At 41.2% G+C, this 20,163-nt stretch overlaps 1 protein-coding gene and 1 non-coding gene across 2 annotated transcripts; both read left to right on the top strand.

Moving 5' to 3' along the window:
* The first annotated feature begins 310 nt into the window (after nt 1-310).
* On the top strand, nt 311-3,834 carry LOC115821823 (uncharacterized). Its single transcript, XM_030785608.1, has 6 exons — nt 311-326; nt 429-622; nt 904-1,058; nt 1,600-2,063; nt 2,529-2,737; nt 3,607-3,834. The coding sequence occupies exons 1-6, from the start codon at nt 311-313 to the stop codon at nt 3,832-3,834; spliced, it is 1,266 nt and encodes a 421-aa protein (XP_030641468.1).
* A 3,423-nt stretch (nt 3,835-7,257) lies between these two features.
* trnag-gcc (transfer RNA glycine (anticodon GCC)) lies at nt 7,258-7,328 on the top strand. The gene has a single exon. It is a non-coding gene; the product is annotated as a tRNA-Gly (tRNA).
* The last annotated feature ends 12,835 nt before the right edge of the window (nt 7,329-20,163 follow it).

Below are 20,163 nucleotides of genomic sequence, written 5' to 3'. Positions count from 1 at the left end.
TCTGTGACCTGATGAACTGATCACTTCTGTAAAAATATTGTATCATATGTGTGTGAAGCTTCTTTTATCATTTTGGCAAGTTGCCGTATAATAAGCAGGATAATGCAGAGTCCACTGCTCATTACCGAAAAATAAATCCCTTCGGGACGAAACAAGACCAATCTGTTGTGCGTCGGGGTCCGGCTCGTCCTATTGGGATTTATTTTTCAATAATGACGGGCAGATTACACATTATCTCTGACATATTAGTCTCTCCTAGAGAATTTCGTGACCTGTTGCATCCATCAGCAAACCACTCTATACTGAAATCATGGCCAACAGCAAAGGTAAAACTATATTTCTTCACATTTTCAGAATCCAGCAAACCAGTTCTGTGAAAAGTAATCCAGTTTTCTATTGGTGGATTTTTTCCCCCCATTCCAAAACAGAGGTGGCGCTTAGTGGCTCAGCCTGGAGTCCAGAGTTCATAAAGGAGCTGTTGCCAGCAGCAGAGAGGACGGCTCTACTTTACCATGTGTCCTATCTGTGTCTGGCCGGCTTTCCCACCCTGGAGAGGCTGCTCCGGAGCAGGGCCCTGGAGACTCAGCTCCTCTTTGGCTCCTCAGAGGCTCTCCTGCTTAAGGTAACAACCCCACAAGCTTGTCAGGTCTCCACACAATTTTAAACACAGTTCACTAATGTTCACTAATGTTTAATGCTGCTTCTCAAAACTACTGGATGTGCAATAGAGGGCAGATACATAAATTTTCCTCTTCATCAGGATTCTGGTAAAGATCTAAGAAAACTAAACCTTTGACAAGTAATCCGAGAAAGCTCATTGATTGTTTTTCCATGTTTTGTATTAGCAAATAGCTAATTAGCTATTACCAATAGCTAAGATCCTTTTTTTCCACAAACATACAGTGTGTTGGTACCAGTGACAACTTGGTGAACTCCCTGTTCCCTATGCTGAAAATGGCAGTGGAGAAAAACAAGGCCACACTTGCTGTGAAGTACCTGGAGAAGGCAAAGACTTGGATTTCCAAGATCATCACTGAAGTTGATCAGGTTGTGGCGAGGTCAGACTTTTTTTTCTCTGTATAGAATGTGGACACAGCACATGTCAATGCACAAGACAAGAATGTAAACCAGTTGCATTTTTTTATTGTTGCTAGTCACTGCTGGTTGAAGATAAAACTGCTCTCCCCTGTTTACAATCAGATATAAAAGATCAGGATTACTGTTGCAGCTTGCTGTAGAAATGATTGTTTTAACTGTTATCATTAGTGGTGTACTGTATTTATGATGCCTCAGAGGTTTGTTTAAATTACTAGAATGACTCCGTACAAAATCAGTCTCTGAAACAGCTTTTGAAACCTATATCTTTTTTGCACTATTCAAAAATTTTGGCTGCTTACTGAGCTAAGACACATTGGTACATTATAGGCGAACTGTATTTTCTTATTGGCAGTACTGTTGGTTACAGTTACAGAACCACTCTGTCTGTAATTCTGTGATGATTTAGGCTTATTAAAGAATGGAGAAGGCCTAAAACAGAACTATGGAGATAACACAGTGAAAATAAATAACTGACTCTCTTTCCAATCCTTTCTCATTTAGATATGATTCACTCAACAGAGATGTTGCCACAACCACCAGTGATGTTATCACTGAAAAAATTGAAACTGAGAAAAAGAAAAAAATTCAAAACGAGGAAGCTGCAGCAATTGAGGCCACTTTGAAAGAATACAAGGATACGCTGGACCAAACGACTAAAGATTTGGTAGATATCGAGCAAAAAATAAATGGCAAAAACCATGAGCTTGAGGGGCTCATCAGAGATGTTTCTAGCAAGAACACGGGGCTTGGTATCCTGAGTGCTATTGTGCCTTTTATTGGAGCCATAATCCACGCCATCCACAAGGCAGCCACTGAGCCAGGGGCTAAAGTCAAAATCCAGGCTCTGGAGAATGAGATCAGGTTACTCATTTCAGAGAAAACTGACCTGAGACAGAGGGAGTGGACCCTTCAGAATGAGGTGATCAGCTGGCAAATGAAGGCAGCAAAAGCCAAAATAGAGTTGGGTAAGAATCAGTTCCCCCCCCCCCCCCCCCCCCCCCCCCCCCGTTCCCAAAAGCATCATCTGCTGGTTGGTCAAACATCATCTACTGGTTGGTTTCATCTACTGGTTGGTGATACAATGTCATGACAACACATCCTGCAAACTCTTGCGTATTTCATGATTATGGCAGCAATTTGAGGCAATGTTGACTGAAATCAATTCTGTGCAGAGCAAGCACTGGAAATAATATATATATGTACACACACATACATACATATATACATCCAAAAGATTTTAAGGAATTACTGTGATGTACTCACCTTGATGTATCGTATTCAAGCAGAAAACAATACAACTAAAATCTTCATTCCTTATTCAGATTCAAACGAATTTTCCAATTTGAAGAACCCTAACCCCAATTCTAATTTTAAATCTAGTATTTTTAAGCTTTTATTTTTTTTTTTAATCACTTTCGCTGTCTTTTCAGGTTCAATTCCATCCCCACAGCATCTTGATGAAGTTCAGACTTGCCTCTCCAGAATTCAGCAGATTCTGGTTCAGCTACAAAAATTCTGGGAGAAAATTGGCGCAATGCTGGATTACCTAAAGGACAAGACCTTTGTTGGGGAAGACATGATTGACGACCTAGATGTCTTAAAAGATGTATTTTTGGAATCAATCACCACAGCTGAAGAGGTAAAGTGGCAAAGTGTGACAGAGTTTGAACAATCCTGACTGACATGACAAACATTAGTGTGTAAATTTAAGTGGCTGCTCTAATTTCACAGTCATTGTCTATAACAACAGCACTCAAATAGGCCATCCTTGTCACCTGCAAAGTCAACTGCTTAGCTGGGTGTGCAACGATTATCATTCAGTGTGCATAGGTAGTAGAGTGACTTCTGATTATTGTATATCATCATCATCATCATCATCATCATCATCATCGTTCATATAGTACCTCTCATACAACAACACTGATCAAAGTGCTTTACAAGACAGAAAAAGGTAAACAAAACGATAATACAATTAAAAATTTAGTTAATCAAACAGGGAGAACGTAGAACAAAATGTACTAATGAATAAAATTGGAACAGAATAAAATACTGAATAAAATAATATAAAAATTCAGAATGAAATAAAGATAGTACTGAAGTGATAAAATAAGAGATAATAAACTGAAAATGACTGAAAACTATCTAAAGATGGTTAAAAGCTAACTTGAAAAGGTATGATTTTAGCTGCTTTGTAAACGTACATGCATACTGAATGTCTGATAAAAAGCAGCAGTGGGTTCCACAGAACCGGTGCATAAAAACAAAAAACTGAATGAGTTACCTGGGTGTTAGCTACTGTGTCTCCTTAGTTTGGCTGAAGAAGCTTAAAATGTAGAGCTAAGCACATAGCACTGTTACACTATTGATACCATGCTCAGGTAGAGCAGGGTTTTTCTGACAATCACACACATTCCTTGCTATCAACATGACTGCACATTTAAAACAAAACAAAACAAAACAAATAAAAGCAAAAAAAAAAACTATGGTTTGCTTCACTTTAAATTACAGGTTTGGAAAAAGTTTGGTGTTGTATGTGCAAACGCCAATGGCATATTCAGCATCCAGGCCAAAGATGCCTACAGATTCCTGGAGGTCAGTCCTTCCTCTCTCTCTAAAGAGGAGTGGCAGAGTCAGTATGATGCTGTGAAGGAGAAGCTGGAGAAGATCAGTCCCTGCTCACCTGCCATTGAGGAGTCTGCTACCGAGGAACCTCCTGCTCCGGCCACCACCCAGTAAACCTCGCTAGACCAGTTCATCAGCTAATCGCTCTAATCAGGTTCACTTTTCAGTGCCAAGAAATATCATTGTTTGAGTAACAATTGTGTACTGATCAACAGCTTCTCGACCAGTTGACGCGGTAATGCAAAGCAAAGGCAGATTAAAAAGAAAAAAATAAATAAATAAAAAGGTTTTGTGTCTCTCATCTGCTGTTTGGATTATTGCCTTGTTATTTTGAAAGAAAATTTAAAATCTTGCTTTTATTTGTCACAAATGCAATAAAAGGTATATCTCTCCAGTAGATACAACAGATGTAAAAAATGAAAACTATTTTTGAACTTGAAATTCCTTTTGAGCTTTCTCCACACCAACAGTTGGGCCGTCCTGTTTCTCTCAATTATTGTTAAATATTGCTGCATCAAACGTCTTTTGACTTTAAAGTTTCACCTGAGTCAATCATGGGTTGTGTCTTCCAATAATACTTTGATCTTAGAAAACAATCACATCTTTCAGTTAATCCCAGTTCAGCTTCAGAGTTTTATTTATGAACAAAAACAAAGAAACAAAGAAACAGACAAACAAATGTGTGATTCCCAGAAAACGAGAGAGAGAGAGAAAGAGAAATAAAAGAAATTCCTGCAGGCTAATGCAACTAAAGATAAAAAAAAAATCAAACTGTTTCTTGTCTTGGACTCCAGAGCCAACAGTGCTCTGTTGCCAAAGCAGAGTTGCCAAAATATTGGCCCAAAACATCCGAAAGGAAAACAAGAGAGGCATTGTTCTCACCCGATATGAAGGCTAAAAATGAAAATCTGGACATAAGAGATGAACGTTCCAAATAATCCGGGAATATTTTGTCTCCGCGGCTCACCGTTGCACAGCGCTCCATGTTTCTTTTTCTCAGCGCTCCGTATCCATGCTGCTTGAATTTCTGTTTGTCTTCCCCGCTTATGGTGTTTTCTCCGTCTTGTTAAGCAGGCGCCCCACATACACACCGTGCCCTACACTACCTTACAATCAACAGAATAAATGTTATACTTCAAAGTGCATTTTAATCTCACAGCGTTTCATATTCAAAACATCAGTTAGTCTCAAAATTGTAATCTTTGTGACACCATCACAACCCCATTTTAACGTTAAGAAAGCGTTTTGTGTGTCTTTTAATGCGTACATTCATCTTTTTTGGCTCCAAGGTCCAACACGGTTCAATGAGGAAATAACCAGTGACAGGGTTCCTGACCTGTTCTGCTCTACAGACAATATCTGTTCCATGTTACAGACAATATCTGCACCGTTGTATACATTGTATAACATTGTATAGCCTTCATAGCTCAAAAGCCAGAAACATGTTGCATTTGCATCCCAAAGGTATCACAACACAAAACATCAAAACTCGAAAACTCGAATGGAAAACCATGACTGCACTTCTGAACAATTGGTACACAGCTGAACTAGAGTCACATGAGCACAAACTTAACAAATATTAATTGTGACCATGAGAGGGCGCTGTCATATATCATATATAGTTCTTCCACTGAATGAAAGAATAAGGGTCATTTCACACCTTTAGTCATGGAAACAAATCATCACAGTGACAGAATGTTCACAACATTGTCATAATTTAGCATGATTTTTTTTTTTTTTTTAGACTCATAAGACAATTTTTTAACTATTAGTGGGGTCTGTGGGTAAGTGAAAGGCAATAAAACAGTGGCAAATACAACAAAGGTCTTGAGTATTCTCTCCATAATCCAGGAATTTCTCGGCACAATACTGTCCACAATCAGGACAACATCGCCAGTTCCTCTTCATTTGGGTCCACCTCTGACACTCTTATAGAAGAGGTAGGTACTCTTGGGTCTGTCTGGTCCATAAAAGGTCTGGTATGTATTGGTCATGTCTCCATCTTCTGTGTGCATACGAATCTTCTATTTTTAAAGACACCAGGGGGCGTGACTGGTTGCTTTTTTATCAGCAGAAGATGGTTTGGAGTCAAAACCTCCAAATCATTGGGGTCATCAGAGGCCTTTGTGATTGGACGATCATTGTGATTGGACGATCATTGTGATTGGACGATCGTTGTGATTGGACATGACTGTATTAAGTGCTTCGTCATCTAACGTCTGCTGCTTTACAGTGGATTGAAGAATCTTCCTCACTGTACACATCTGCTTTTCCCAAACGCCTCCTTGATGAGATGCCATTTTGGTGTTGAAAAATCCATTTTATCCCTCTCTTTAGCATTGCTTCATGTATCTTTGATTGATCCATTGCTTGAATCACACAGCTCTCTTTCTGTGGCCACAAAGTTTGTTCCATTGTCTGATCTAATAACTGACACCATCCCTCATTGGCAGGCTGGAAAGGCAAGTCTGAACTCTATTAGTTTGTTCACTGCATCCAAGCTGTCCCTGGTAATGCCAAAGCTGACCACTGCATTCTCCTTCACCGCAGGATCATCAGTAATATCACCCAGAATATCTGGTCACTTTGGCCATTCACACTCTGGTCCACACAAGAACCTTGGGCCTTGTAACCAGCTGCTGTTTTTAATAAGAGCTTCAGCCTTCATACGTCTTGAAGCGAGGTCTGTGGCAGAGTTCAAAGTCGATTGGACATATCGCCACTGTGATGGTGTTGTGGCCTCACGAATGATTGCAACACACTCTGTTTGCAACAAACGTCTTGACAAGGGTTGCTTCGTTTTCAATGTACCACAACACGGTCATGTTCTCTGTCCAGAAGATAGACTCTTCAAGCTGATATCCTAGCTCCTCCTTCACCATTAGATCAACTTTAACTGCACTTACAGCTGCTGTCAGCTCCATCCTAGGAATGGTGACCTGCTTTACTGGTGCGACTTTTGCCTTTCCAGTAAGCGAAGAACAGTGGCTTTCAACAGAGTCATGTATGACGTGAAGGTAGGTTGCAACGCCACACCCGATGTCACTTGCGTCAGCAAAGTGATCCAAACGTGCAGTCTTCACATTCCAAAATCTTCTCACAGTGACATTGGAAATCCACTGTAGATCGTTCAGACACTCTCGGCATCTTTGTTCTCGTTTACCCTGAATCTTCTCATCCCAGTTTCGTTTCTCTTGACACAGTTCTACAATTTACAGTTTGGTATTTAGCAGACGCTTTTAGCCAAAGCGACTTACAATAAGTGCAAGTTCTCTGAGGATTCATTTGGCTGGCAAGATAACAGGTGAAAGAAATCCTAGTGGGTCATATATTGAGCTCAACACTGAAAGCATTCCTCGTCTTCTCACAGGTTTGTCCTGCACACGTCTTTTAAACACAAATCCGGTGCACCAGTGAATACTTAGAGCTCTCTCCAAGGGTAGAGCATCATGGCTTATGTCCAGGTCTTTCATGGGTGTCACGCTTTCATTTTCTGGAATAGATGAAAGGACAGCCCATGTAACACTGCCCACCTATGCATTGGTGGTTCAGTGGTAGAATTCTCGCCTGCCACGCGGGAGGCCCGGATTCGATTCCCGGCCAATGCATGCCTTGCTTTTTGGGGCAGCCGTGCTCTAAAGGTTAGAGAACCGAGCTTGTGACTGGAGGGTTGCCGGTTCGATTGCCAGGCCCAACATCCATGGCTGTGTGGCTTTGAGCAAGGCACTTAACCCCAATGCTCCCTGGGCGCAAGGAATGCTGCCCACTGCTCCTGCGTCTGGTGTGTGTGTTCACTACTGGTGTATAGGATGGGTTAAATGCAGTGGACAAATTCACTGCTTGCTGTTCACTGTGTGTGTGTGTGTGTGTGTGTGTGTGTAATCACAGAGATTTACTTTTTTTTTTTTTTTTTTACATTTCATCAAACAGAAGCCTCCATCTTGACAAAGTGATCTCAGCTCTCTGGACAGTCTGACTGCCCGGTCCTCTGTTGGCACAGTTTTTAGTGTAGGCTGCTGTCGTTGAATATCTAAGCAATTGTCTTTTACTCCTGACCTCTCGTGTTGTGTGTTTTGTTAATCAAAATACTGGAGTCGAAGATTATCATTGAACTATTCACTGGAACTATTTACAAATTTACATCCAAAGCAAATGCATCAACTTTCTATACAAGGTCTTTTGTATCAGATTATTCTCACAGACACATTCACAGTAAAAACCGTGTGTTGCTTCAATGTCTCTTTAGAATAAACAGCACCTGTGCCCCACATCGCATCAAGCTCTAAAGCTTGTCAAAATAAAAGTCCTTCTGGGAAAACAGAACAATACAAAGGCTGGCATTTAAACTAATCCAAAATACTATTAAATTAACAAATATCATTATGTCCCTTACAAACAGTAATACTAATAAGTTCAGGCTCTTAAACAATCGAATATGAAATATTTTCATTTTAACGTTTAATATTTTGAAAGGGGCTATAGGCCTCCTTTATAGTAGCGTTTTTATAGAAGTAACAATATGTCACATCATTGATATAGCAAGAGATATGGTACAGTAAAGCCCTACACTATGTAACTCTTCCTGTGCTTAAATCAGGTGAGACATGGATATTGCGTTAGGACACACAGATGGGAGAAGGACTATTCCTTCTCTGTAAACGTGTAAAGAATATGTAGATATGTCATGTTCTAGTATTTTACCATTACATTTTATTTACATAATAGTGAAGACACTTATTTTGAGCTGTTATTTTTATTAAAACCTTTTGATGAATTAACTTAAAACTTTGCTTCTATGTAGCCCTAAAGCAGGCCTGGCCGCTAAAGAGGAGGCAGAGAAACAGAGACACCCGCTGCTAGCGAGCTGCTGCTAGGGAGTTGCAGAATTGAAGAGCTGGAAAGAGAAAGAGTTTGGAATTTTCCGCGGTTTTATGGCGAAAATGGCATCATCACTGTATATGGTATCTGGCTCCATTGCTGTATCTAATACCGTTACAGTGAAATCTGAGAAGATGGGTACGGATTACCCATGCGGTCAAGCAGGGCATTATGGGTAATAGGGTCTACGGGCCTGACAACCCCTACACCAGTGGACTCTCTTCACCCAGCTAGAAGACTTTGATTATGCTGATGACCTGGCCATTCTCTCCACAAATCACACTCACCTGCAAGAGAAAACAGACAGGACAAACAGATTTGCCAAACAGCTGGGTTTGAATATTAATATCTTCGAATCTCAAGTGATGTGCATAAACTCAGCACCACATGCACCAATCACTGTGGACGGTAACCCTCTCAAATATGTCAAGGAGTTTACGTATTTGGGAAGTCTCTTCAGTAAAGACAATGCATGCAGCAAAGACATCAGTATAAGGCTCGGGAAAGCTCGCAGTGCATTCGCAAGACTCCAAACTATCTGGAAGTCAAAGCAGTGCTGCCTACAAGCGGAGATCCGACTGTATGACAGTAATGTCAAATCAGTTTTGCTGTATGGCTCAGAATGCTGGTGAGTGGTAGAAAGTGACATGAAAAAGATCAATGCATTCCACAATCGATGCCTTCGGAGGATATGTCACATCTTCTGGCCACGAAAGATATCCAATGAAGACTTGTATAAAAACACAAACTGTCGCAATGTGGTGCTGGAAATTAAACACTGACGGCTCCAATGGCTTGGACATGTCCTTAGAATGGGCCAGGATCGCATTCCTAAAGTAAGTTCAAGTTCAAGTTCAAGTTTATTTAGAGCCCAGTATCACTGTTTACAGTCTCAAAGGGCTTTACAGGCCACAACAGTCAAATCAAAACAGGACGGCACCCCCTGACTTAATCCTCATGGCGGGCAAGAAAAAACTCCCCAAAAACCCAAAAGGGAAATGGGAAAATGGGAGAAATCTTGAGAAGGACCACAGAGAGAGGAGACCCCTCCTTGGCCAGACAGGTGTGCAATGTGCCAACCCAGCGGGCAGTTACAATTGAAAGTAAATTGGAGCATGAACAAAGGGGATGGCGATGCTGACAGGAGGCTGACAGGGGGATGAAAGATGATAACACCAGGATGGATCAGTCCACAGGGCAGGAGGAGTCAGGATCACTGGTGTCTCAGGAGTAGCATGTGTGGCTCGACAGAGAGAGAGAAAGAGAGAGAGAGAGAGAGAGAGAGAGAGAGAGACATTATTAGATGTTCATTTCCACATAATGGTTAAGGGAAAATATACATTGTGTGCCGAGTGCAGGCAGGGACTCCAGCAAGACTAACTAGTACAGCATAGTTAAAAGGGAGAGCTAGAAGGTAATATGGACATGATGGCACTCTGGGACACAAGGCGGCCACCCACTCCACAGTCAACAAACCTGAGTGAACATGTTAGAGTAGGGGGGCGACAGCATCCAAACATCCCAGTTCACCAAACATTCTATGCCCGAGAACCCTCCAGATCTGCTCCTTTGCCTAGTAAAGAGCTGTTAGCAAAAGGCTTGGCTAAACAGATAAGTTTTCAGCCTTGACTTAAACATAGAGCCTGTGTCTGAGTCTCGAACATTAATTGGGAGGCTGTTCCATAACTGTTAGGCTCTGTAAGAGAAGGCTCTGCCCCCTGCTGTAGCCATCGCAACTCGAGGTACCAACAAATAGCCTGCACCTTTTGATCTAAGTAGGCGTGGTGGATCATAAAAGACCAGGAGTTCGTGCAGGTACTGTGGCGCAAGACCATTTAATGCTCTATAGGTTAATAGTAAGATTTTATAATCAATACGAGATTTGACTGGGAGCCAGTGCAGTGTGGATAAGATAGGGGTGATGTGATCATATTTTTTGGTTCTAGTAAGAACTCTGGCCGCTGCATTCTGAACTAACTGTAGCTTATTTATACACCTACTAGAACATCCAGACAGTAAGGCATTACATTAGTCTAACCTAGAGGTAATGAAAGCATGAACCAATTTTTCAGCATCTTGAAATGGCAATGCATTTCTTATCCTGTTAATATTTCTAAGAAGAAAGAAGGCTATCCTGCTAATATTATCTACATGAGCTTCAAATGAAAGACTGGAGTCAATATTTACACCAAGGTCTTTTACTGCCGCACCTGATGAAAGAGACAGGCCATCCAGAGTAACTATGTGATCGGAAAGCTTACTCCTAGCTGCATGTGATCCTAGTACAAGTACTTCTGTTTTTTCAGAGTGAGAGGAAGTTAGGGAGCATCCAGAGCCTAATATCCTTTACACATTCCTCCTAAAGTAGCCCTGAGATGGACCCCACCTGGAAAGAGGAAACCAGAGAGGCCAAAAACAACCTGGGGGAAAACTGTAACTTTAGAACTGAAAACGGCTGACTTAACTTGGGGCACAACATGCTGCACAGGATAGGACCAGGTGGAGACAGATCCACAGCCTTATGTTCCACAGGGAACGAAGAGGATTCAGTAAGTAAGTAAGTTATGATGGAAGGTAAACTATAGCTTTAGATTACAGTATAACAGACCTGTTTTGTTCTTATAGCAGAAGTATAGTTGTTGTGCTGATCATTGTTCACAGTATTCTCACTATTAGTGTTGTCTCTTCTCTCACACATGTAGCCCCATGTCTGTTAGCACTGTTTCTACTTGTGTCTGTGTGTAGTTCACACTTTTAACTCTTTTTCTTCCACTTGTATCTGGTCTAATACTGAATTTACACCACAGACGGCACTTTCAGGGTTGGTTTTGTATTTTGCCTCATTTGAAAGTCACTTAAAGTCAATAAAAGTGTCTGCTAAATGAATACATGTAATGTATAATGTAAAACAGTATAGAGGACATGACATGTTTAGTCCACAGGGGGGCGCTGATGCAATGGAATTCCTTTTCTACCCCAGTCTACACAACATATTTACTCTGTGCTAAGACAGTTTGATTTGTTTGTCTGTTTCGAGTGGAAAAGTACACTGTAGCTTCTCCTAACATTAAATTATATCAGCTGTCTAATAAATGAAATATTTAATCCTTAATCCTAAATGAAGCCCATGTCATTTGTCTGACACTGTCTCATAGATTATATCATCATACAAACCCCCTACCTGTCCTCTGGACCCAGGTCCATTGTCTGTCTTCCAAACAGTCTCTCCTGATGTTCTCTCTTTCACTACAGCTTTTATCAGCTCACCTTAGACCTGATCCCATTACCTACAACTCACCTTAGACCTGATCCCATGACCCTCAACTCACCTTAGACCTGATCCCATTACCCTCAGCTCACCTTAGACCTGATCCCATTACCCTCAACTCACCTTAGACCTGATCCCATGACCCTCAACTCACTTTAGACCTGATCCTATGACCCTCAACTTACCTTAGACCTGATCCCATTACCCTCAACTCACCTTAGACCTGGTCCACAGTCCAAGTACATGCAGGTCAGGCGAACTGGAGATATTAAATTGCCCCTACGTGTGAATGAGTGCATGAATGTGTTTGTCTGTGTGTCTGCCCTGCAATGGACTGGTGGCCTGTCCAGCGTGTTTCCCTGCCTTTCGCCCAATGAATGCTGGGATAGGCTGCGACCTTAATTAGAATAAACCCCTTAGATAATGAGTGTAAAAACAATAACTGTAACATACACACAACAGGTCAAAGAAATGACATGGAAAAACAGGACAGAAGAACAGTGGTAAGTGTGAGTGAGTGACTGAGTGAGTGAGTGAGTGAGTGAGTGAGTGACTGGGTGAGTGAGTGAGTGAGTGAGTGAGTGAGTGAGTGGCTGAATAATGTAGAAATCAGAAATCGCACATGGACTCTGATGGCTGTTTTTGTTTCCCACAGGGATCATAAACATTTTACAGACTGTCTTAGAACTGGTGGACATTTTGATTTTTATTTGAGAATCACATTTGAAGAATAAGTATTATCCAGTCAATGTTGCTCTTTACTGCTCTCTCTCTCTCTCTCTGTCTCCCCCCCCTCTCTCTCTCTTCCATTTTGTGTTTGATGCAAAAGACTGCTGTTTGTTTCCTCTGTGTACAAAATTAAAAAAAAAAAAAAAAAAGGTGTGAAAACAGTTCCCATTGGTCAGTGTGACTGACTGCACATTTAGAATTCTGAAAACACGAAGTTGAAAACCACAGAAGACTTCAACTCTGAGAACGTTGTTGTTTTCACACATAAATACACACGTATTAAAAACGGTGTCATTTTCTAAAACCTGTGAACTCAGTTGTTCTGTGAGGTCCCTCTGTCATTTCCATTAACCAGACTGTTCAGTCAGTGAGAGGACCAGGATTCACACTGTTATCCTAAACAGGTCAAATATGTACCTGTGTGTGTGCATGTGTGCGCGCATGTGTGTTTTGTTCATGGAGAGAATGTGGAAAATACTGGGACCAGTCACTCCAGTATAACCATGTGAGTAACAGAAACTCTGTTGGGTTACTGACACACAGCAGTGTCTGTGGTTTATACCCAGCATTGTCCACTTCTCAGAAAAGCATCAGGCCAACAGTAGAGCCTGTGGTTGGAAAAAGATGACTGGTTACAGAGACTGACGGGCATTGGGCAGAGTGACAGACAGGCTTATGCTCAGACATCTCACTGCTGTGGTCTATATCTGAACATGGCATAAAAAACAGAAGTTTCCAGTTCAACAATGCGAAAAAGCATCACTTGGGCTAATACAGGGTGATAATGTGGACAAACTCAACACAGTGTTTTTGGCACAACTTTGAAAGTATAAATCTGTGAAAAACCGTTAGCAGTCAGAGCTGTGGTTTAAACCAAGAAGAACAACACTGCTAGTGTTTTCCACACTTAGTATGGAGAAGAGTCCAGCACTGAGAAAACATCCACACAACAGCAGTGGTCAGAAACAGTTTATGATGAGAGAGAGACAAAAAGACGCTGAGATGATTAGAGGCACATTAAAGTCACGCACATCGCAATACACCATACACATAACACTGTCACACACATCACGATACACCATACACATAACACTGTCACACACATCACGATACACCATACACATAACACTGTCACACACATCACGATACACCATACACATAACACTGTCACACACATCACGATACACCATACACATAACACTGTCACACACATCACGATACACCATACACATAACACTGTCACACACATCACGATACACAACACACACATCATAATGTCACACACATCATGAAACACAACACACACATCATAATATCAGGTGCAGGTCAGCAAAGCGTAAACTCAAACTCTTAAAAGAAAAAGACACTAAAGATGCAGTTTTGGTACAAACATTTCAACATTTTTTTCACCAAAAAACAGGTGGAAGGTGTTAGTGTTAGCATCGGCGTTGGTGGTGTAGGTAGGATTTTTTTCAACGGTGGTTTTATCTAAATCTAAAGTGTGTGTCTGACTCCTAAAGATGTATACACTGTGCAGTGCATGGCATGTACAGAATGAAACAGACCTGAAATGGCAGTAATTTAACACGTCAGGATAACAAATATAATTTCAAAAACAGTACATGCTGTGTGGTTGTGGGTTGCCCTGTGCTACTGTGCGACCGAACAGTGTGTGCTATTTTCATGTTTGGGTAGGGGCCCCTGGACACGACAATCCGTCCATGCCTTTATGGGATTTAATGTAATATAATATATGCAATCTGTGCTCATATTTCACAAACAATATTACTCATATCACAATATATATGACATAGCTCACACATGCCATTATGATTGCCTCAGTCCATTAATGTTATTTTTTATTATATTTATATTTATATTTATGGTTATATTTGTGTTCATTTCCCAACAGAACAGAGACCTATGTTCAGTTTCCCACAGAGCAGGGAACTGTGTTCAGTTCCCAACAGGATAGAGACCCGTGTTCATCACGGAACAGAGGCCTGTGTTCAGTTCCCAACAGAACAGATATCTGTGTTCAGTTTCCCACAGAAAAAAGACTTGTGTTCAGTTCCCCACAGAACAGAGACCTGATAAAATCCCATCCAGTCTTATCAGTTTATTTACTCAGCCTGTTTACAACCAAACCCAACATAACAGTCATCAGGTCAACAGACATTCTGAGATGGAGGAAAATATTTTTATTTGAGAAGCATCAGAGATGTCTGACTGCCATTAATTACATTTTTTGTAACTACCATAATAGAAAAAAAAGTCTTTTTTTTTTTTGCAAAAAGGCTTACAAAAGCACATTGCATTGATTCACAAAATTACAAAATTGGTTCACGAAATTATCATAAAACACAACCATATAAACAAAACTGAAAAATGTAAATAACAAAAGCAAACTGTTGTGTTCCCTACATGTTTTGTCTTGTTTTGTTTTGTTTCCAAAACTTTAGGAACAATATCTCTGATATTGTACATATACAGTTTTTTGCAGTATTTTTTAAAATGCTGTTAAGAGACCTGAGGTTGTAAATGATACTGATACTCAGTCTCTCCTAAAGGCTGAAGAGGAGAAGTGGATTTGTCACCTTTAACACTTTCTGTTACTGATTTTTATCCATAGCTCCTCTGGATCCTGAGGACATGAAAAATAATTCATGATACGACAAACTGGCTGTTTATGTGTCAGTCCCACTTAACACGCCTTTCCCAGTGACCATGGAAAACATCAGTCTAGATCCATTTCTGAAAGTGGACAGTCAGTTTTACTCTACTGACCTCTGAAGATCAACTGTTCTCTGTCCTGTGTGTTCTGACAGAATCCTTTTCAGAGAGACCACAGCCAGTCAGAGAGAATGACAACTATAAAATCACATCTAACACTAACAACCCCAATAGCATTAAGCTAAAAAGCTGTCTGCAGAGAACAACAAACCATCATGTCAACACACCCAAAACATTATCTGAGAAAAAAACAGAGGAACACAAAAATATCACTGGCAGTTAAAAAAAAAACAAAAACAGGGAGAAGATCTCTGGGCCTTTGTTCACAAAAAAAAATCAAAGAATTTCATCTAAAACCTCTCACCAGGAAGTTATACTTAATAATAGGCCACAGTTGGCCAGACTGACATTTAGTCAAACACAGGGGAAGAGAGAAAAATGTATGCTAACAGGAGGTGAAACTCTTTTAAGAGCGGTGGAGAACAGGGAATTGTGGAAATGTCTTCACTAAACATTTATCTTGGTACACCCTCTGAATCAGACACATTATCATCCATCATTACTACATATTAGGGTTAGTGGCTCGGTACCACTTTCATGTCCGATACCGATACCAATCCGATCTTTTTCTTAAACAACTAAGCTGTTAATAATACATTTGTCTGGATGCACTTTACTTAACTTAGCCATCTAAAAAACATCATGCTCAAACTGTGAAACAAGTATTTTACTCCCCTGAAGTAAGAAATACGTAGCCCACAACATGAATCGGTTATGCATGAAAAAGTTTAGCATGGTTTAAAGTTCCAAAACTGAAGTCAATGATCACCAATTTTCTCTTGGACATCTCTTGTCAGAAATGCCTCCTGTCAAAAAAATCATGTGGCTTAAAGTTCTCCAGCACTGTGCCGGAATCCAAGCATGGGCTGGTTTCAGAGTCGAAAATAGATAATTATGTCCAGAGGTGGACAGTAACGAAGTACATTTACTTGAGTACCGTACTTAAGTACATTTTTAGCGTATCTGTACTTTACTTAAGTGTTATTTTTTTAAACTTGTGACTTTTACTCTACTACACTTGAAAGACAAATATTGTACTTTTCACTCCACTACATTTCTATGAAGGTTCCCATTACTCATTACTTTGAAGCATGGATTTGAAGTCAGCGGATGAATTTTCTTTTCTAAAACGCGATAGGCCATATTTTGTTCATCACAGGAGAAAAACCAATCACAGTAAACTACTCCAATGCTTGGAAACCCTTTGGGACATAACATCGGGTCCTGTATGAATCCACCTCTGACGCATACTAACAGTTAGTGAGCGAAAATGCTGAATTAACGTTACTGACACAAGTCCTTTCAGAAATATATGTTTTAATCTTGTCAGATAAGCACATTACTATTTGTGAGGTTATGTGAAGACAGTGGATTCACGTAGGACCCGGTCCCAACAAGACGAGGGTTAAAACAGAAGATTTATCAGTGTTAAATTAACACTCAGAGCATAGCCTAGATGTGATTACACAATGACTCAAATGTAAATTTTCTTCACTGGGTCATCAGAGACCATTCATGTGTGAAACACAGATTTGAGCAAAGTCAGAGATGGGAGAACCACAGGTAAAAACTCTTCACACCCCCAAAACTTTCGTTCAGTCAGAGCCAGCAGTCAGTTCTTCACCTGTGCATAAATGACATCTGATACTTGGCGGGTGGGTGAGACACCTAATTCACAAGAAATATGAAAATATAGATCCACTCAAATGTTCACTAATGTAAAAGAATAAATTTCCATGACAACTAGTGCTATGACAACTCTAAGTTTGTTCAGTACAGTGTGGAACTGAGGGTGGGGCCAAAGTGATGTCACTGAGCTGAGATGGCCTGTGGAGGTCTCTGATTGGCTGCAGAATTGCCATTGACTTCTGAGTACACTGAGGTGTCTCCTCACACTGTCCCCAGCTGCATCTGTTTCCTTTTGGTCTTCTGGAGATGTCTGACATCAGCATAGGTTAACTCCTAACAGAGAGAGAGAGAGAGAGAGAGAGAGAGAGAGAGAGAGCAGACATTAACCTGGGCTGACATTGCTTATTTTAAAGAAATAAAACCAAGATCACTTTTGGACCATCACTGACTGGTCTCTCTTCTGGTCTGTTTCTCCAGTCATAATCAGCTGCAGTAAAATATGAAACAGTTTCACAGCAGTTTGTAATAAACATGAGGGCGGAGCTACAGTGACATCACTGACCTGTGAGTTCTGTGCTGATGTCATAGACTCATATACTGAACTGTCTCCTCCCACTGTCCCCTGATCCACCTCCCCACTGGTCTTCTGGGGATGTCTGACAACAGCATAGTTTAACTCCTAACAGAGAGAGAGAGAGAGAGAGAGAGAGAGAGAGAGAGAGAGAGAGCAGACATTACCCTGAGCTGACATTGCTTATTTTAAAGAAATAAAACCAAGATCACTTTTGGACCATCACTGACTGGTCTCTCTTCTGGTCTGTTTCTCCAGTCATAATCAGCTGCAGTAAAATATGAAACAGTTTCACAGCAGTTTGTAATAAACATGAGGGCGGAGCTACAGTGACATCACTGACCTGTGAGTTCTGTGCTGATGTCATAGACTCATATACTGAACTGTCTCCTCCCACTGTCCCCTGATCCACCTCCCCACTGGTCTTCTGGGGATGTCTGACAACAGCATAGTTTAACTCCTAACAGAGAGAGAGAGAGAGAGAGAGAGAGAGAGAGAGAGAGAGCAGACATTACCCTGAGCTGACATTGCTTATTTTAAAGAAATAAAACCAAGATCACTTTTGGACCATCACTGACTGGTCTCTCTTCTGGTCTGTTTCTCCAGTCATAATCAGCTGCAGTAAAATATGAAACAGTTTCACAGCAGTTTGTAATAAACATGAGGGCGGAGCTACAGTGACATCACTGACCTGAGAGTTCTGTGCTGATGTCATAGACACATATACTGAACTGTCTCCTCCCACTGTCTCCTGATCCACAGCATAGTTTAGCTCCTGACAGAGAGAGAGAGAGAGAGAGAGAGAGAGAGAGAGAGAGAGAGAGAGAGAGAGAGGTAGAGACAGACAGACAAAGGTTGTGTTTTTGGGCTGCAAACTCTGTAAAGGCCCAAAACCCAGGATCATCTCTGGACCTTCATGAAGTGGGCTCTCTGATATTATTTATGGGGAGACTGGTCTCCATGACTACCACATTATCCCCAAATGTAAGCAGGTGTAGTAAAATGTGAATAATGTCCCTGTGAGAATGATCTCAGAATAATACTGTTAAACACCACACAGTCAGTTACAGTAACTGTGTGTTCAGACCTGAGATCACATGTTTTCAATCAACCATGTTTAATAGTCATTATATTAATATCATAAATAAGTCTATATTTAATAGCTGTCTTTAATGGTCATTATATTAATATCATAAATAAGTCTATGTTTAATAGCTGTCCTGAATGGTCATTATATTAATATGATAAATAAGTCTATGATGGGAATCAGTTTTTATTAACACTCAGACACTGACACAGGAAACACACCTACAACGTTCACACACACACACACACACACACACACACACACACACACACACTCACCGTTTCTCCTACAGTTTGTTGGTCTGATGCTGTATAATATGAGAGTAAGTTAGTATTATTAATTTGTAATTAATGAGTGAAACAGAGAGAATAATGTTTGAGACATTTCTAAATAGTTTTCTAATATGCTATATAGAGGACAATCTCATAATGAATGTGAACACAGAGGGAGTATTACACACAGTGAAGGACTGATAAGACACACACACACACACACACACACACACACACACACACACACACACACACACACACATGCATAGTTACACGTACCTCTGCTCCTCTGTCCTGTCTCTCCATATGTCTTTGACCTGTCACATGTAAACAGCATGTTGCATTCAGTCCAAACGGTTTCCATTTTTTTCCTTTTTTTCAAAACCATAATTATGAAGTGTGGGAAAAATATTGCTTTGCTTATAGCTGTAGTGGTGAACTGGGTGTCTAGACCACTCAGGGAGCGGTGAACTGGGTGTCTGGACCACTCAGGGAGTGGTGAACTGGGTGTCTGGACCACTCAGGGAGTGGTGAACTGGGTGTCTGGACCATTCAGGGAGTGGTGAACTGGGTGTCTGGACCACTCAGGGAGTGGTGAACTGGGTGTTTGGACCACTCAGGGAGTGGTGAACTGTGTGTCTGGACCACTCAGGGAGTGGTGAACTGGGTGTCTGGACCATTCAGGGAGTGGTGAACTGGGTGTCTGGACCACTCAGGGAGTGGTGAACTGGGTGTCTGGACCACTCAGGGAGTGGTGAACTGGGTGTCTGTACCACTCAGGGAGTGGTGAACTGGGTGTCTGGACCACTCAGGGAGTGGTGAACTGGGTGTCTGGACCACTCAGGGAGTGATGAACTGGGTGTCTGGACCACTCAGGGAGTGGTGAACTGGGTGTTTGGACCACTCAGGGAGTGGTGAACTGGGTGTCTGGACCATTCAGGGAGTGGTGAACTGGGTGTCTGTACCACTCAGGGAGTGGTGAACTGGGTGTCTGGACCACTCAGGGAGTGGTGAACTGGGTGTCTGTACCACTCAGGGAGTGGTGAACTGGGTGTCTGGACCATTCAGGGAGTGGTGAACTGGGTGTCTGTACCACTCAGGGAGTGGTGAACTGGGTGTCTGGACCACTTGGGGAGCAAACATAAGTTATCCTGTGTTCTCTAAAAAGGCCATCTTGGGGCCTCCACACATGTCCTTAGACGCCTGTCTCAACATA

The sequence above is a fragment of the Chanos chanos genome, chromosome 9 (genome assembly GCF_902362185.1).
Source record: "Chanos chanos chromosome 9, fChaCha1.1, whole genome shotgun sequence".
NCBI lineage: Eukaryota > Metazoa > Chordata > Actinopteri > Gonorynchiformes > Chanidae > Chanos > Chanos chanos.
This window is presented reverse-complemented; position numbering and strand designations above follow the sequence as displayed.

Coding starts and splice junctions, on each gene's coding strand:
- LOC115821823 (XM_030785608.1), top strand. Junction 2,064..2,528: donor AAAAGCCAAAATAGAGTTGG/GTAAGAATCAGT, acceptor CTGTCTTTTCAG/GTTCAATTCCATCCCCACAG. Junction 2,738..3,606: donor CAATCACCACAGCTGAAGAG/GTAAAGTGGCAA, acceptor TTTAAATTACAG/GTTTGGAAAAAGTTTGGTGT.